We start from the raw sequence: 12,754 nt of genomic DNA, 5'->3' as shown, positions 1-12,754 counted from the left end.
ATACAAATTCAGAAAACAGAATTTAAATTCAGTCGTCTGCTGGAACAAATCTCATCACTTTCAATCTAAGTCATTTACACAAACACAAGATCTCAAGTCAAGACTTTAGAAACCTTTTCAAGTCATCAGAGTACAAGTCAGAGTCAAGTCCCAAGTCACCAGAACCCAAGTCAAGTCTCAAGTCTTCTCTTCATGCATCAAGTCAAGTCGCAAGCTATCGAGTCCCCATCTCTGGTCTTTTGTCTTTCAGGACGGCTTTGTCAAAGTGAGGAAAAGGGACTTGGAGAAATTAACCACAGAAGTCATGCAGCTCCGGGAGTTCCTGCCGAAAATTCTGAATGGGGACCTCATTGAAATGCTGCACAAAGCTCGAGCTGCAGAGACAAGTTAGTACGTTTCTATGAACATAACCATGAGGCAGGAAATAATGAGGTTGTCGCTGTGTAAGCGTGTGTGTGTGTGTGTGTGTGTGTGTGTGTGTGTGTGTGTGTGTGTGTGTGTGTGTGTGTGTAGTGAGGGAGCGTGTTGCTCAGGAACAGGAGCAGTTGCGACAGGAGTGTCTTCACCTTCAGTCTCGGCTGGATGCAGTGCAGAGCGAATGTCAGAAAGAAAGAGAGGTGAGAGAGGGAGGGCGAGAGACCATATCTGTCAGTAGCTGTGTGCCACTTCCATACCTGCCTGTGTAATTTTAGCTAAAATGAGTGTACTGTACTCTTCAGGCAGTTTATGTTAACGGTAACACTTTACAATAAGGGTACATTAATTAAGGGTTAATTAATGCTTAATAAGCAGTTAACTAATGTGTGTGGTAATCATTTACTAATGGTGTTCATGTTAACTAAGGTATTAATTTATACATTATTTAATAGTCATCTATAAACTATTAAATAATGTATAAATTAATACCTTAGTTAACATGAACACCATTAGTAAATTACACATTAGTTAACTGTTAATTAATGCTTATTAAGCATTAATTTACACTTAGTGACCCTTATTGTAAAGTGTTACCATGTTAACTAACTTTATTTATGTCAAGGGTTAGGGTTAAGATACGTGGTTTAGTATAAAATTATAGATAGTCAGTGGACAAAATATGAAACACCCAGGCTGAAAAACTCCTCAGACAACATTGCTTTTTTTCCGCTGCGCAGTGGTTTCTGAACGGCAGCCCTGCCGTAAATACTATCTTAAAATACCAGATTAGTTAATCCTGACTCAACAAACATGACTGGCCAAGAATTGATAACCTCACCATGATAAATGAAGAAAAGGAGGCGGTTTTAAAAACATTCTCTCATTCTTTTTCTCTCTCTAACCAGCTAGATAATTCAGACCAATATTGCTCAGATTGTAGGCAGACTGCTTTGAAATTCGCATTCGGGAATGTAACATTCAGTGATTGATTCACACGGTCAACGTTTGTGAAATGTCATCACATAGTAACGACAATAGCAACAAACCAATTTGGAGACAGTCAGATCCAGTGCTGGTTTCAATGGTTTCAATTACCGTATTTCCTCCAATAGTGGCCGGTAGTCAATTAAAAGCCGGGTCTCCGATAATGCCCGGGGCCGTGGTCGACACGAACAAATAAAGGCCGGCCCCAAATACAGGCCGGGGAAAAAAACAAAGGAAAAAACAACGGTGGATTCCGGTTAACTCCTGGTGCCTGTTATATAATGTAACTGTAGTTTGTAGTAACGTACAAGTGCCACAAGATGGCAGTATGCCACAAGACGGCTCGGCCGGCAGAAGTCTCTGGAGCGTGCTGTCGTCGATTACCATAATTATCGGTAATGCATTGCGGTAACAAAAAAACGGCTACCTAACGAACCCCAACAGAAGCAGATCAGAAAACAAGGAGGCTTCATACTAAAATATGAGCAAATATACTTATCAAACAGAGGGAATTAGAAATAAAGGCCTGTCTCTAATATAAGCCTGCTTCCAATAAAGGCCTGGTACCCTCTGCAGTTGAGGTAAATAAAGGCCCGGGCCAATATTAGAGGAAATACGGTATATTGCTCTGTGTGTATGTGTGTGTGTGTGTCTAGGAGAAGCTGTTGTTGCGTGAGCAGCTGTGGCAGAGCGGTGCGGAGCTGCAGCAGCAGGCGGACTTCTGTTCCGGTCTCGGAGCTTCGGCCTGCAGCCTCCTGTGGAGCTGCTCTGCCAGGGAGGACGCCGTCACACACTGGCTGGCTGATGTGAGGAACCACTATGTTCACCGTGTCTGTGCACACGGTCCCAAATGAACATCCGGCAAATAACACTGGCGAATAACTTTTGAGAAGATTACATTTGAATGCCTCTATACAGTCTTTGGTCTTTGCCTGTTCTCAAACGTTGTCCCTGCTGGCCACCGTATACTCTCTCTGATAATGAGCCAATCAAATCAAAGAGCTGGCTTGTCTCTGTCTCTGACACGTGCATTTCCATGACACCTACTACAATACCCATAAGCTTCGCCAACTCTTCACCAATGCTGTAGCGTAAAGCACTATGGAGATTGTAGTCCTTTATCGAGCTTATTTACCCAGTCTTGTACCGATGATTTTTTCCCTGTTTTTGTCACATTTCAAAATGGAGATCCAATTTAGTTATCCATTACTCTTACACCATAAATTCTCGATTGAAAGAGTGTAACCATATGGGACCCTGCAGTTTTGAAATCTGTATACTACAAATGAATGGTCAAAAAGGAACAGGCTCCTGATTGCTGCTCTACACAGAGCTGTGTTGTCTAAACTTCCTGGATGGTTGACAAGGATTAATATCAAAATGTAAAACACTCTAACTTTGCCGGGGGTGTTTGCTGTAAACTGTGATGTAGTTTGATAGTGTACAGCCTGTTGATGCTGCAGGGGAAGCTGCAGTCCTTCCTGATTGTCGCTGCCCAGACTCTGGAGAGCTTCGTCAAGTCTCTGGATGAAGAGGTGAAGGCTGAACCCGAGGACCACAACTCCCATGAGCACCAGTTTGTCCTGGCTCTGGCTGGTGTCATTACCAGTGAGTTCACAGCTTCTGGCCACACAACAGAACAGTATCGTGTATTCGCAAACACTGCATTCATTAATGTGGACTATAATGAATTTTTCAAATGTATGTCAGTAGGCATTAGCCTGCTGAGCCTTGCCCGGATCCAGCCTTGAATCACTGTCTGCCAAGCCAACATTTCAACTGAACTCAATTTATTCAGGGTGTGGATCTGTTTTCCAGACCTCAGTTGATGCATTAGTAATTGGATCATCCTCAACCAGTCACAGTAGCAAATGAGTTTGATGTAATCTTTCAGTGCCTTTTCAGGTTGATAGACTAATTTGGAAACATACTATCACCTAAAATGCTGAAGAAGAAGTGTTTGCATGTTTTACTCGTTGAAAAGCCCATATTCAAAATAATCTTTATTTATTAATTTAAAATCAACCATAAATTAACTGGAGAAGAAATTGTTTGCTTTTTGTAAGTAGAGTTCATTATATTAGTTTGAATGTAACTTCTAATTTTGATTTTTACTACCTTGGACTGCCGACATCAGTGGATTCTGGAGTTTCTGCAATGTGTGACATCAAGTACTTGTAATTACCACTAGGAGGCAGACATGAAAGTTTTTTCCCAGTTGGGAGCTCATACTTATGTTAAATCTGATATGAATTGAAGGCAGCATAATGCTGCATTCATGTCACATGGCAAAGACAGTAGATACCAGCTTCTTACTAGAAGATACTGTTCACCTCAATGTTCAGCTATTAAATAAAAAAGAAATATTGTTCACCTCAGCTTTCAGACGGTAAATACTACAGAAAATACTGTTCACCTCAGCTTTCAGACAGTAAATACTACAGAAAATACAGTTCACTTCAGCTTTCAGACGGTAAATACTACAGAAAATACAGTTCACTTCAGCTTTCAGACGGTAAATACTACAGAAAATACTGTTCACCTCAGCTTTCATACGGTAAATACTACAGAAAATACAGTTCACTTCAGCTTTCAGACGGTAAATACTACTAGAAAATACCGTTCACCTAAGCTTTCACATGTAAATACTACTAGAAAATACTGTTCACCTCAGCTTTCAGATGGTAAATACTACTAGAAAATACCGTTCACCTAAGCTTTCACATGTAAATACTACTAGAAAATACTGTTCACCTCAGATTTCAGATGGTAAATACTACAGAAAAAACTGTTCCAGGTCCTGGTCCTGTGTCCAGTCGAATTGGGGCAAAATGCAACTCTTTGCACTGCAATCATATTAACTTTCTATCTGACTGTTGGGCAGTTATACACATCTCCGATTTAAAAAGTGTTAAGTTACTGTGTACAAACACAATTACAAACACATGCCAGTTTGGAATTTAATTTAAAACGTCGCTTTTGTTGTTGGAACTGTCGGAATAGGTGCAATCCTACTGGTGTACTGGTCTGTGCATTGACAGTTGCACAGCCAGCTCTCATTATATGATGTGAATGTGAGATTCAAATTAAAAAACACTTTCAAAAAGCCTTTCTGGACGGGCCACCCAGGTGAAGCCTATGTATGGGAAACACTGGCATGTGTGTTAAGTGTGAAAAAGCTAATCAGGAGCAACCAAAGCATGGCATTTTGACAGCTTCAAAGAAGTTTCAATGCCAGCAATACCCTGCTCAACATGCAATTGGATTAAATAATGTGGCCGTGGCTGACAGCAACTCAGGAGATTGGATGCACCCCAAATCACCTGTGTCTTCTTTATTTCCCATCCAATCAGACATTGCAGCTGTGACGTGTGGGCGGGACTACCTGTCTAGCTCGGCTCACATTCTGCTGGACACTCTGATGAAGCTGCTGGAACTGATGAAGCCCGGCGTCTTCCCTAAACTGAAAGTGTACGAGGAGCTATGGTAGAATGTTGCCAATATGAACTGCTTGTGGTCAGTTACATAGGATTATGTTTGAATTATTGACTGATTATTTGACTGCTACAGTGTTGTTGTGTGAAAACCTCGTAACTCCAATTTGGGTGATTTTCATGTTTTCACTACAGTTGAGGGATTACATGGTTCTCTATGGCAGTGATTCTCAACCTTATTCATATCAAGGACCCTAATTTAGTCCACATTAGGGCCACAGACCCCCATTTGATGAGATTTTGTCTCTCTGCCCCAAATCTGAGAATATTTTTATTGCTAGATTCACTTCCTTATTGGCTTCTAAATTCCCCCGCGGTTTTGGCCGCTTGGTCTTAACTGCAGATTTTAGGTTTTAGTCACACAAACATTAGCAGAAATAATCTCATTGGTTGAGTTAAACCTCAGTGGGTGGAGTCAAACAACCACAGTTTTTCTGGCTAAGCAACGTTAGATTGAAGCCCAGTGAAAAAGGCATGAGGTAAGAGAGGAGGAAGCTAATATGAAGCCCAGCGTTCTGCTGCTAATTGAAAAAATACTGTTATCTAGGTTAGCTAGTTTGCCTAGCTGACTTTCCAAGTTCAAACTAGCCATACTAGCATAGTTTAGCTTACCTAGCTGGTAAACTAGTCAGTTAACCTGCTGACCTGTTAACATCATGAATGCCATGGTCATGAATGAATGAAAAAATAAGTCATTGCCAGTTACATTTTATCGATATATTATAACCAGAGTTCCTTCTTTGCCATTCAAGATTGCCAGTTAGCTAACTTGCGCTTCAAAAAACTGGGGTTCTTTGACTTGACCACTGAGATTTAACTCAACCAATGAGATTATGTCTGGCTCTGAGAAATGTTTGTATGACTAAAAGTTAAATCTGAATCTTAACTGACTGTTAATTTGAACAGAATTTGGACACATCAAGAAACACTTTAGCCAGGCTGTACTGTGGGCATAGACCAGTACAATATATAGAACAGTACCAGTTTCTCAGCATCTATGGAAGAGGATTGTGGAACTAACTTGTCTGCCACACAAAAATGCAATGGCCAAATTCCATCTGTCTTAGCTTAGATGAAAACCATTTCATATCATTGTAGGGAAGAATGAAATCCAGATCACTTGGGAACCCAACGCATCTGCTATCGAGTAATGGGAAATATTGGGGCTTCACAGAGCAGATTCTGAGATGATATTGATGTTTTCTCACCTTGAAGGTGGTGAGAAAAGTGTGTTTTTTTCTGGTTGCTAAAAATAATTGAATCCAAATTAGAATTAAAATGACACAATTAAATCAAATAAATCATAATAAAACACAACAAAAGAAAGAGTGATGTACTGAATATGATGTATTCCTATTAGCGTGGCACTGTAAATGAAGCTGTAGTTTGTGTAGGCTGCTGTCCCTAACTACTCTCTCATCTCACATCACACACACACACAGGATATGACTGCCAGACATGACAAGTTTGATAAAAACAAACTAGCTGTTTTGTGGTATCTTCCTCCAGGATCTATGTTGCTGTTTCACCAGGCTTACTTCCAATATACTTAGGAATTTATCTGTGTTTCCCCGCCCTAAATTCCGATGTGTATCAATACCTACGACAATAAACACAACCAAAACATGGGATTGGAGACCATTTCTAACAACTTAAATTTTAAGGGTTAAGTTACAAATGTGCTTTAAAACGAAAATTCTACCCGAAAAGTGAAAAATCGCTGTAAAACGCCACTTGTGGCTTTGTTTACATGGTGATTTATTAGTGATCCACCCCAAACCAAGATGCCCTGGAAGCCGGTACAATGCTGTTTCTCCACATATTTAACAGCCGCTGTCAACAAGTCCACCAGTCAAATGTCAAAGTCCTCGCGGGGAATCCAAATGGTTTATGTTTCAAAGGTAGTTTGCTTGACTCTAGAGGTCAGGGTAACAAAATAGGGCTTTCCCCACTGCCATCGCCAAGGCACAACCCAACTATTCTCACTAGGATTACACTGATATGAGTTTCTGAAGGCTGAAATCCACACCAACCCCCCCCCCCCCCCCAACAAATACAAGTATTCAGTGTTTACCCCAGAATTTCATTCTTTTCAGGGTGGGAAAGCCTCTGAAACAGCATTTAGACCATCATAGGACACTAAAACTCTTCACTGAAATCCAGACTAATGAAATAGTTGTATGTGTGTTAGCAGCTTCTTAAGGCAGAGTGAGGCAGGTTTCACTGCAGACTGTTGAGTAAAATCTTCCCACACCACTGGAATGATTTCTCTGCTCATCTGATATTAAAATAATACTAATAAAACATATTGACTAGCTCGGATCAGGGAGGAATATATGGGCTGACCATCCCAAATGCATTTTACATAATCCATGGGCGCTTTATTTTGAGTTCAGACAAGGTCAAGAAAGTTCTAAAAACTGTAACTCTTATTTCCCTAGTGAATATTTTTTTCTTCATATTTTGCCAACCACCGAGTTAGCAGGCTGATTCAATAACGATGCTTCAGGAGGATTCCCAGGGATCTGCCAGTTATGTCTTAAGGTCAAGTCAATCATGAGCGCACACACACACACACACACACACACACACACACAGGTGGGGTTGGAAGAAAACAATGTAGTAACGGACCCAAGGGAAACGCCATGTCATAAGGTTACATAAATGGTCTGCTTGGCTATCTGATGCTGCTTAGACACACACACACACACACACAGCTCATTTTCTTATTTCAGGTGGCCGAGGAAAGGAGGGAGGAGAGAAAAGGAATAGAGGACTTATCATGATCTGTCGCATATTATTGTACACCTGTTTTCAATTTGAAATCATTTCAAATTCAAAATCAATACGGCGCAAATGTGTGAACAGTTGTAAGCTCCTTTTGTAAATGATGTATGTTGTAAAACTATTTTGTCACATTGATTCTGTTTGACAGTCGCTCTAACAAACTATTTCAACTGAACTTGAAAGTGAGCGAGAGAGAGAGAGAGAGAGAGAGAGAGAGAGAGACAGAGAGAGAGAGAGAGAGAGAGAGAGAGAGAGAGAGAGAGTGTCGTGTCTGGCTGATTGAGCTGACAGTTTTGACTGTAAGGCAATACTCCCAGTGCTTCGGCAGGGGAAATGGTCACACACACGCACACGCACACACACACACACACACACACACGCGAGTTTATACGATCCAGACGAGGGTGCTCTTTCTGTACGTGTGACCCGTGTCCCATGGTGCACTGCTCTCAAACTCTTCAAACGTGACAGGAATTTCCTTATTGTGAGTTCACGCCTATACGGTGTTCGATCATGCTTGTTTAGTTGCGTTTTACGCGAAAAGACGCCTGATTTCTTCGAGGAGGAGAGAGGAACTGATTTCTCTAGGTCCTAATGTCTGACATTTTCGGGGTCAAAACCTGAAGAATGGGTCACCGTGTGCCCCTTTTTGTTCCACTGGCAGGTTTCAAGTTGAGAAACTACCTTCACTCAGACTGGGTTCCCACATTACAAGAGTACTAGACATTCCCAACTGCTGACAAACATATGTGTTGAAAATATGAAGCTGTTTTCCATCATATACGTTTTGATATATGCGCCAGACATTTGTTTCTGTGTGCTTCCCGTCCTTTTCTTTCGACTTCATGGTTAAGCGTTGCTGTGAAAACCTATTCGTGTTCTAAATTCATAATAGCAACATAATAAAGTGTGATTCGCAGTCATTGTGTTTCTATGTCTGCCATGCCCAGGCTGTAAAACGACATAATATCCTAGTGTTACAACATAATTGAATACCAAAGCCCGTATGTGGCAGAAATATAACGAGTGTAACGAGAGCTGTTGCTGTGCCTGTCGATGGGGAAGTCTCTGAAAAACACATGATGAACCCCCGCCCCCCCCGCTGGCTGGCCTGGGATCAGATCCTACCGGAAACCTTCTCTCCTGACTGTAGTCCTGTCAGCGTTCCTGATGTGTCGAGAAAGTGAAAATACTCCCTCATATAAAAAAAAAAAAAAAAAAAAACCTGTAGCGGTGAATCGAGAGGAAGAACGGTCAAAAAATGAAAAAAAAAAAAAAAAAAAGGTGCTACGGCGTCATTGTCGTCGTCACGGTTACAGCGTTATGACGTTGCCGTCCTCTCTCATGCTCTCCTGGCTGCTGCTGTTGCTGCTGCTGGCTGTGTGGGAGGGGCTCCCGTTGTGGTCGGGCGTGGCCATGGAGCTGTCGCTGAGGGAGGCGCCCGCGCTGCCGGGCGTGGAGGCGCTCTGCGGGAGGGGCCGGGCCGGCGCCGCGCCGCGCGGCCCGCTGCCGGGCGAGTCTCTGTTGTGGTCGCCGCCGCCGTCGCCGTTGGTTACCCGGTGGGGAACGTAGGGCGGCAGGCTGTCGCTCTCGATGATGAGGTCGCCGTCGTCCTCGTCGTCCTCGCTGTCGCCCTCGGCGACGCTGTTGCTGTGGTGGACGGCGGAGAAACGGGGGAGAAAATATGAAAAACAGTAGAATGAGTACATCTAAAATGGAGGGTTAGGCTGATATAGGGTTGCAAAGGGGTGGAAAATTTCCGGTAAATTTCCGGAAAGTTTCCGGTAAATTTCCATGGGAAGTTAAGCTGGGGAATTTTGGAAATATTCCAAATTGGAAACTTTCCATGGGAATTATGGGAATTTATGGGAATTTATGGGAATTTATGGGAATTAACTGGGAATTGAGGGTAATTTAATGGAAAGGTATCATATCCAAGCATAAATATTTGTTTTGTTATAAGCAGACATCCATCCAAAATAATACAATTAAAACAGATTTATTTGTAAGTAGAACTTTATCAAGTGTTAAATATTTTATTGAACAATCAATTCTTTCATTGAAGAACAAAAACATGAATGTTGAGTTAAATATTACTCATCCCCCCGACCCAACCCATTCATAAATTAACAAAAATGCACAGGAATGCACAGTGCATGTAGGGGGCGTGGTCTCAATAGCCCTGCAGTAAGCAGTGTGCTATGTGTGCATGTGATTGAGGAATAGCATAGATATTCAACTGTACTTGCATGATATCTGGTTGTTTTAGTCAGGATTATGCTAAAATATATTTTCCCCAACTATATTTAAGTTCCCTATTAAGAGCATACCTTCAATTTAGTAAATTCCTGGTTTATTCCCGTTTATTCCCATTAATTCCCATAAATTCCTGTTAATTCCCATGGAAAGTTTCCAACTTTGAAAATTCCCGGAATTTTGCAACCCCATTGAACATTCAATACTTGGAATTTTGTGGGTCAATTACAAATCTGAAGTTACTGAATGCTAGTACAAAATATCTGCAGTCCAAAAGATATTGCCATTGGTATTTGCCTTTGAAAACCTGCATCAGTCTAGCTTCCTTCAGGTACAGGCCATAACAAACACTATATAGAGAGTGGAAAACGGAGTCAAACAATTGAGGGACCATATTGCAAGAACTCAAAGTTTCCTCTACTGACACAAATATCAAGGTTATCTGTTGAAGATATTTTTTAGTCTGTTTGAGTGGCTACCTTTGCAGAATTTGACCTGAACCGTGTCTGAAATGCTATTCTATCCAGCGTTCTCTTCGCTTCTCTTCTCCTCCATTCATTCTTGCGCATGCTTTTGTGACAACCAGGCTAGACTACTGTAATTCCCTCCTGTCTGGATTACCCAAGACCTCGATTACTAGTCTTCAAAGAGTTCAGAATGCCGCTGCCAGAATAATAACACGCACTAGACTGAGAGACCACATTACACCCGTTCTTAAATCTCTTCATTGGCTACCTGTATCTTCCAGAATTGATTTTAAGATCATCTTATTAGTTTTTAAATGTCTTCATGGTCTCGCCCCACCCTACCTCAGTGATATGATAGTGAGATATGTACCATGTAGATCACTTAGATCATCCAATAGCAGTATGCTGACCATCCCTAATATTAGGCTTAAGAGTGGTGAGTCAGCATTTAGCTACCTTGGACCTACACTGTGGAACTTCCTCCCAGATAAGTTAAGCCACTGATACACTCAGCACTTTCAAGAAGCATCTTAAAACACATCTTTTTACCATTGCTTTTAATTAGGTTGTGGTAAATTGGTTTACATGTATTTAGTGGTTTTTTTTGTTTTTTTTTACTTCTGTGTATTTAAATTGTATCCTTTGTTGTCCTTTCTATTATTGTTTTTATTGTTTTACTGCTTTTATTTCTTTGTTTTTATGCCTTTTTATTCTGTGAAGCACTTTGTAAACAGTCTTGTTAACAGGTGCTGTACAAATAAAGTTATTATTATTATGATTATTATTATTCTGGTCCATCCCTTACCTCGCGGTGATGGGGTTACTCTGGGAGGCGGGGCTCGGCGAGTCGTGCGACGGGGCGGAGCCCGTGGATCCGGCCGAGCCCACGGAGGTGCTGCCGGCCGACACCTTGCTGCCGCGGAGCGTCACGTTGTTCCTCTGGTTGGCCGGCTTCACCGTGACGATGAGGTTGTGACTGTTGGCCACCATCATGTCTGTCACCTGATGCGAGGGAAAGAGGACGTTACTTCAAGCGTTACATGTTCATCGCCCCCCCCATGATGAAACCGTTTATTTGAACCGTTCATTTGCTTCCTCGTCCCGGTTATTAGTATTCACCTGATCCAGAGATTTTCCTGCCACGTCGATGCCGTTGACCTCCAGGATCTCATCATTAACTCCCAGCAGCCCCGTGCTCTCTGCCAGCCCGCCACGCACCAGCCGAGAGATAAACACCCCTGGGACCTGGAGGAGGAGGAGGAGGAGAAAGAACGGAGAGAAGATAATTAAATGTCACATTTTCTCTGACAAAGGTTTGAAGAGCTTAGGAAACCAGATTTGGCGTCGGGAAAGGTATGACAAATAGACATGTACGTACAAAATGTACATTTGATTTTCATTATCGATTAGCTGCTCTCCGAGTTGAAGAAAAAGAAGCAGAAGAAAAAGAGAAGATGGATGAACCAATACAAGTACCAAATACATTATGAAGCAGTCAGATAAGCATCAATCCATGTACTACTCAATTTACTGCTATTCATGCAGCCTCGGAGTGGCAAATTATAAAACGATTGCAGGAACGTGCAAAAATTATTTGTATTTATTCAAATTGTGCACTACTGCATAATCATCAATCAAATAAACAATTAATGACTATGATAAATGACAGTGAATTGAAAAATAGGCCACATAACAGGTTTGTGGATATAGCTTCTCATTTTGAACGGAAAAGATCTTTGTCACAATACCAAGTGTCAAAGTGAAAATAAGAAACTGAAACAAATTGTTTTCAAAAACTCCCACTAACAACATATATTTATGACAGTACTTAGGCCTTTGTTCCCCAAAATGACAGTGACAAATGTGACGCTTTTATTTTGAAGGCAGAACAATTTCACCTCTGGTACTATTGTGGCTATCTGTGGCTGCTTGGTACAGCTGGCGGCTATAGATACAGTGTTCTTCCCACTCCCCATTCTACAGGTTAACATGGCTTCACCTGTGACCTCCTCTACCGTGTCTTACCTTCTCTACGCCCTGCGGTGTCACCCGGACGCTCACCCCGTCGCGGATGTAGAAGCCCAGGGGTTTGTGGGTGCCGTGCTTGTGGAGTCGTACTCGCCGGTGCGTCTCGGGCAAGATGTCCACGTCGATGATGGACGAGATCTGTCGGAAGTCCTGCGGCAGGCCGATCAGGAGGCCCGGTTTGTTCTTCTGGTGGGTGGAGCCCGAGCCGGTGGTGCGGAGCCCGGTCAGGCCCAGCCCCTTCTTACGCCTCTGGAGGGAGTTGGTGGCGAAAACTATAGGCTCATCCTCTGGGAAGAGGCAGACAGATAAAGAGAGCAGTTG

General features: G+C 42.2%; 2 protein-coding genes across 2 annotated transcripts; one reads left to right on the top strand and one right to left on the bottom strand.

The window, feature by feature from the left end:
• Positions 1-304: 304 nt before the first annotated feature.
• LOC139652386 (heat shock factor 2-binding protein-like) lies at positions 305-4,891 on the top strand. Its single transcript, XM_071529446.1, has 5 exons — positions 305-386; positions 514-617; positions 2,058-2,207; positions 2,865-3,009; positions 4,755-4,891. The coding sequence occupies exons 1-5, from the start codon at positions 305-307 to the stop codon at positions 4,889-4,891; spliced, it is 618 nt and encodes a 205-aa protein (XP_071385547.1).
• A 4,104-nt stretch (positions 4,892-8,995) lies between these two features.
• LOC139652383 (partitioning defective 6 homolog alpha-like) lies at positions 8,996-12,724 on the bottom strand (the record flags this gene model as incomplete). Its single annotated transcript, XM_071529441.1, has 4 exons — positions 8,996-9,332; positions 11,211-11,407; positions 11,525-11,650; positions 12,431-12,724. Coding segments are annotated over 4 exons (954 nt in total), but the record flags the coding sequence as incomplete, so codon positions are not given.
• Positions 12,725-12,754: the final 30 nt, after the last annotated feature.

Source organism: Centroberyx affinis, unplaced genomic scaffold (assembly GCF_046629955.1).
Source record: "Centroberyx affinis isolate AG114_WGS23_722 - 3 ecotype Tasmania unplaced genomic scaffold, CSIRO-AGI_Caff_v1 ptg001789l_1, whole genome shotgun sequence".
In the NCBI taxonomy this organism is placed as follows: Eukaryota; Metazoa; Chordata; class Actinopteri; order Beryciformes; family Berycidae; genus Centroberyx; species Centroberyx affinis.
The sequence above is the reverse complement of the archived record's forward strand: the minus strand, read 5'-3'. Positions and strand labels throughout refer to the sequence as shown.